The sequence below is a fragment of the Sinocyclocheilus anshuiensis genome, unplaced genomic scaffold (genome assembly GCF_001515605.1).
Source record: "Sinocyclocheilus anshuiensis isolate Anshui unplaced genomic scaffold, SAMN03320099.WGS_v1.1 scaffold810, whole genome shotgun sequence".
In the NCBI taxonomy this organism is placed as follows: Eukaryota; Metazoa; Chordata; class Actinopteri; order Cypriniformes; family Cyprinidae; genus Sinocyclocheilus; species Sinocyclocheilus anshuiensis.
This window is the reverse complement of record NW_015542409.1, coordinates 1,115,710-1,121,545: the sequence shown is the minus strand read 5'-3', so window position 1 is coordinate 1,121,545 and position 5,836 is coordinate 1,115,710. Positions and strand designations below refer to the sequence as shown.

The 5,836-nt window shown below is 38.4% G+C and overlaps 1 protein-coding gene across 2 annotated transcripts in view; it reads left to right on the top strand.

The window, feature by feature from the left end:
• LOC107693235 (kinase D-interacting substrate of 220 kDa) overlaps window positions 1-5,836 on the top strand; it is a 25,517-nt gene that overhangs the window by 6,360 nt on the left and 13,321 nt on the right. For both annotated transcript variants that reach the window (XM_016492542.1, XM_016492543.1), the window contains exons 9-17: window positions 1,476-1,574; window positions 1,658-1,756; window positions 1,848-2,025; window positions 2,382-2,546; window positions 2,745-2,924; window positions 3,091-3,256; window positions 4,238-4,389; window positions 4,493-4,782; window positions 4,878-5,018. In XM_016492542.1, the coding sequence (XP_016348028.1) occupies window positions 1,476-1,574; window positions 1,658-1,756; window positions 1,848-2,025; window positions 2,382-2,546; window positions 2,745-2,924; window positions 3,091-3,256; window positions 4,238-4,389; window positions 4,493-4,782; window positions 4,878-5,018 (1,470 nt within the window). The remainder of the gene's footprint in view (window positions 1-1,475; window positions 1,575-1,657; window positions 1,757-1,847; window positions 2,026-2,381; window positions 2,547-2,744; window positions 2,925-3,090; window positions 3,257-4,237; window positions 4,390-4,492; window positions 4,783-4,877; window positions 5,019-5,836) is intronic.

Sequence of the window (5,836 nt, the reverse complement as noted above, 5' to 3'; positions counted from 1 at the left end):
CGGCCGTTTACAGACTAAGTATAATAATAACGTAATATTTCCACACAAATGGCCATTGGGAAAATGATTGCAGTGCAGTTTGTGTGCAAGCACGGAACAGAAGATAGTCTGAAATAAAACAAAAAATGTCCGGTAGATCACTGCATCTGTAACATACTCCAGTGTATAAATTCAATATAGATTAATCATTGTTAAAGCTACAAAGTTACTTGTCAGGGTGGGTATTTTGACATACAGGCTGTCTTTGCGCGCGCTGTTCACACAGAACACAGCACGCGAGTACTGAATGTAGTTGTCTTTCGCGCCCGAATGCTTTTTATTCACTTGAATTTTTAAATTAACAAGTCTTAAAAACACATGCAAATGATAAGTCGTGACGACGCTGCTTTGAACAGAGTGGACAGTGAAATCCTGTAAATACAGAGTGATAAGGAAGAAACAAAATCAAACCTTCTTTAAAACCCAGCAACACAACTGTAGCTGTATAACTTTACAACAGAAACACTGCTTTAAAAGCAAAACAGCAAGGCATATTTGACATCAAAACAAAAATATAAAAAATGCTGTCTAATCGCTCTCGTGATACTTTGATGTCATACATAGAACGGTCTGTGCAGTGCTGCTTCAAGTCCAACACCTATTGTGTTTTATTAGGAGACGCACAACAGTTCTTCTGTGGCTTTATAGGTAATATTTTCACTTACACAATTTAGCAAAATCAGACAATATTTTGTCTAAAATATACCACAATATTAACTTATTTTTATTGAATTGTTGTAAATAAATATCACCATTTGCAGCTGGTCAGTGTTCACAAAATGCTGGGAAATCATTTCATGTAGCCCTACAAGAGTGATCACTGATAAACTGTCTGAAAAAAAGAAAGCCATGTTTTAGAGAAGAAAGAAATCACCCACTGACTTTCAAGGCTGCTACATAGTAACGACTTTCTACTTCGAGGACCTTGATAGAAATGTAGTGGAGTGAAAAGTACAATATTTGTCTTTCAAATGTAGTGAAGTTAAAGTCATAATTTCCCAGAAAAAATAATACTCAAGTAAAGTACCGATACTCAAAAAGTGTACTTAAGTACAATACTCAAGTAAATGTTCCGTACTTAGTTACTGTCCGCCTCTGCAAATCGGTCTACTGTCCCGAACGTCTTTCACGCTGGCCCCGGGCCATTGGGCATTCCTTATTGTCGAGCCTTGTTACTCACAGTCTTTTTTTACATTTCATCAGAATTATTGCACTTTCACGTAAGCACAAATCAAGAACTTCAACTCATACACTGGGTTTATTTTACCTACCTAACATTGATTTCAGTAATTACAAATTATGATAATGTTTGTTGTGTTTTGAGGGTCTATATTGAGAGAAGCAAAAATCATAATCACAATTAAAATATGATTAATTGTGCAGTCCTACTTTAAACTGCAAGTGTATAAGAGTTATGGGAAATACGTTTGTTGCAGGAAAATAAGACTGCTCTCTATTGGGCCATAGAGAAAGGCAATGCAACCATGGTTAGAGACATACTGCAGTGCAATCCTGACACAGAGACCACCACTAAGGTAAAGAACAGCAAGACTTGTGTCAAAGTGATTGTTTCACTGTTTTGAGCCAGTCTTGAGTCTGTATTTGTCTGTATATGTAGGATTCTGAGACTCCACTAATCAAAGCCACCAAGATGAGGAACATAGAAATAGTGGAGCTGCTGCTGGACAAAGGAGCCAAAGTGTCTGCAGTCGACAAGGTAAAACTTCAGTCACAGTTTCAGGAACATTATTCGCATTCACATGATGAGACTATACCGCAATTTAAATATCTGCTCTCTTTGGCTGCAGAAAGGGGACACCCCTCTTCATATCGCCATTCGTGGACGGAGCCGCAGGCTGGCTGAGCTCCTTCTCCGTAACCCTAAAGATGGCCGCCTCCTCTACCGGCCCAACAAAGCTGGAGAGACACCCTATAACATCGACTGCAACCACCAGAAGAGCATCCTCACCCAGATTTTTGGAGCCCGTAAGTCTGAGACTAGATCTCCATCATGAGTTTAACTATTGATTAATACTCGTTATTAGGGCTGGATATTGATATAGATTTCCTGATTTAATTAGGTTCTGATTCACAAGCTCTTTATTCAGTTCTGATTTCGATTCTTACATATGAAAATAGTTATATCTCTGCAAATGCATGTCTTATTTATCTACAAAAACCAGAGTCTTGCTCTTTATAGTTCAGAACCTAACATTTTTTTTTAAGTAAGCATATGTTTTGAATTGCTGTAGTTGCATTTCAGCACTAAATTATACCGCATTTTCTGTAGGTTATGAATGACCTGTGTGTATTTTTGCCCCTCTCTGTGTTGTCCCCTTTAGGACATCTGTCCCCCACAGAGTCAGATGGGGACATGCTGGGCTATGACCTGTACAGCAGTGCTTTGGCAGACATCCTGAGTGAGCCCACCATGCAGCCGCCCATCTGTGTGGGTCTGTATGCCCAGTGGGGCAGCGGAAAGTCCTTCCTGCTCAAGAAACTAGAGGGTGAGCATTATTTAGAGTCGCTCGGCTTAAACTAGGAAAGTGACCTGAAAAGGATATTTTAAAGCACAGTTTACTCATGTACAGCACGTACCTACCTAGCTTTTTAGCTATTTCTGAGCTTGAAATGTTTAATCGAGCTCAATTCGCTGCATCTGGTGTATATTTATTGGTGGATGAATCTTCATATTTCTTTCTCAGATGAGATGAAGACATTTGCAGGTCAGCAGGTGGAGCCTTTGTTCCAGTTTTCCTGGCTGGTTGTGTTATTATCGCTCCTGCTGTGCGGCTCTGTCACGCTAGTGCTCGGCTTCACCGTGGATCCCAAGCTGGCTGTTGCCATCTCTCTCAGCATTCTGGCACTGCTTTATGTATTCTTTGGTAAGAAAAACAGACCGGTTATTTATTGTCCCAGACTAAGTTCTGTATTCATGATAAAAATCCATACTTTTGGTCATAATTGAGTTAGGAGTTATCAAGCTAAACTCAATCAGTATCCCTTGAAAGTATAGTGAATGTATATGAGCAACTCTCCATCTCTACACAGTGGTTGTGTACTTTGGGAGCAGGCGTGAGGGTGAGAGCTGGAACTGGGCGTGGGTCATTAGCACCCGTCTGGCTCGACACATCGGATACCTGGAGCTTCTGCTCAAACTCATGTTCGTCAACCCACCAGAGCTGCCGGAACAGACCACCCGTGCACTGCCTGTCAGGTAATTACCTATCCTCTACATAAACCATTAAGCCATTAAGATGAGGTCCTGTCCTAAATGATAGATGCGGTCTTGTCATTTTCTCATTTGTCATTTTATTCTCAAAAGCATCAGGCTGTTGATGTGGTGTTGACTTAGTAGCCAATAGTCAAAGCAACATTAAGACACTAAAGTGTGAAGGGCAGCATAGTGCAGTAGTATCAGTGCTGTCTGTAAGGTTTTTCCAACTGTAATATTAGACTTAAAACTCTATTATGTATAGTTTTACAGTTTATGTATTGTTATTATTTGCTAATATAATAATAAAAATATATTAATAAAAACAACTATTATTGTTATTACTTAAGTATATATTAGATACAGCAAGAATTCAATAAGTTCAAAGACATTCATAATGTTACAAAATATTTTCATTTCAAATGAATGCTATTTTTTGAACTTTGTGTCATCAGAGAATCCTGACAAAAGTGCATCACAATTTCCACAGAAATATAAAGCAGCACAATTGTTTTCATCATTGATAATAATGGAGAGTATAGAGTAATAAAGAAATATTTCTTGAGCACCAAATCAGCATATTAGAATGATTTTTGAAGGATCATGTGACATTGGCATCTTGAGTAATGGCGGCTGAAAATTCAGCTTTGCCATCACAGGAATAAATAGCATTTTAAAATATATTATAATAGAAAACAGTTGTTCTAAATTGTAATAATATTTCATGATGTTACAGTTTTTACTGACTCATCTCAAAAACATTTTAAAAAAAAATCTACTTTTGAATGGTATTGTACTTTTAATGTGTGTATGTGTACATATATACATACGTTTATGTTTTTGATGTATATTGATTACATTTTCAGTTTTTTATAGTGGCAAGTTTTTTAAAATATTTTAGCAGAAGACAGAAAAAAAAATTAGGCCTGTTTTGAATATTACTCTTTGGTAAGCAAAAACTGAGATCTTTTTTTTTTCTTTCAGGTTTCTGTTCACAGACTATAACAGGTTATCCAGTGTGGGTGGGGAGACGTCCATGGCTGAAATGATCGCTACTCTCTCGGATGCTTGTGAGAGGGAGTTTGGCTTTTTGGCCACCAGACTTTTCAGAGTCTTTAAAACTGAGGACACTCAAGGTAAAGGCAACTTAACCATTCTTGATTCTTCATGGACTACATTAGTAAACATAGCCTATATTTGCTACATTACATTTATTGTTGTGACCATGTCTACCCTCAGGAAAAAAGAAGTGGAAGAAAACATGTTGCATCCCATCCTTTGTTATCTTCCTCTTCATCCTGGGCTGCTTGATCATGGGAATGGCCCTGTTGGCGGTCTTCAAGGTGGATGGGCAAAACCAGACAGTGAACGCAGTGCTGGTTTCCATGGCTAGTGTTGTTGGTTTGGCGCTGTTGCTTAATTGTCGCACCTGGTGGCAAGTGACAGACTCAGTGCTGAACTCCCAGAGGAAGAGGCTGCACAGTGCTGCCAACAAGATGCACAAGCTGAAGAGTGAGGGCTTTATGAAGGTTCGTTGACAGGCTTCTGAGTAACTTATACAAAGAGCTACATACAGTCACACACAAGTCACAGAGCGTCACAGATGGTCAACTTTTTTTCACAGGTCTTGAAGAATGAAGTGGAGCTCATGGCTAAGATGGCCAAATCTATCGATGGCTTCACCCAGAACCAGACACGTCTAGTTGTCATCATTGATGGCCTGGACTCCTGTGAACAGGATAAAGTGCTACAGATGCTTGACACGGTGAGCACCAGCAGTTGTGAGCACACCAATGCTTTTAATGCTAACTAAAACAACTAAATATCATTGTCATTAATTTAAATAAAGCTCCAATAAAATAAAATATCATTATTAGATGGGAAAAAAAAAACTGTTAGTTGACAAAGCAACATTTCTAGCAAATTATCTTTGAAATACTAAATTTATTAAAATCATAAAAGAAAATAATTTAAATATAAATAAATGAAGGCTGAATAGGAATTATTAAAAATAAAAAAGATGAAAATGGTACATAACAAAATAACTACAATTATATTGTCAACTGAAAATATACAAATAAAAGGTAATTCAAAACATTAGTAGCTTCTGTAATAGTATATAAATACTACTGAAATAACACTAAAATATCATGCCTGAAAATATCATCCATCTATTTCTGGACAAGTCTCCCTTTTGAATTGTCATGAAATCTCTTAAAACCTTAAAGGGATAGTTCACCTTCAGTTGGTCCCCACTAGGCGCCTTTTGCACCACGTAGTTCTAGGAACTTGCCAGCAGGGTAGTTCCTAGAGAACCAATTTCTCCCTTGGGCCGTTTTCCTGGAGCATTCGTACTGGCACCGACAATGACATCTTTATTTGTGGCATTTGCAAACATAAACAACTGGTGAATGGAGGATGCCGTGATCGGAGCAGTTTCTGATGTGTGTCGTGGGTTTCGTGATAACGGAGATGGAATGTAAATGCACAAAAAAAGAGCACAAAAATCTGGCTAATTCTCCTATGACAACTTGCAGTGTTATCATCGAGGCTGGAAACCCCCCCCCCCCCCCCCCCCACCCA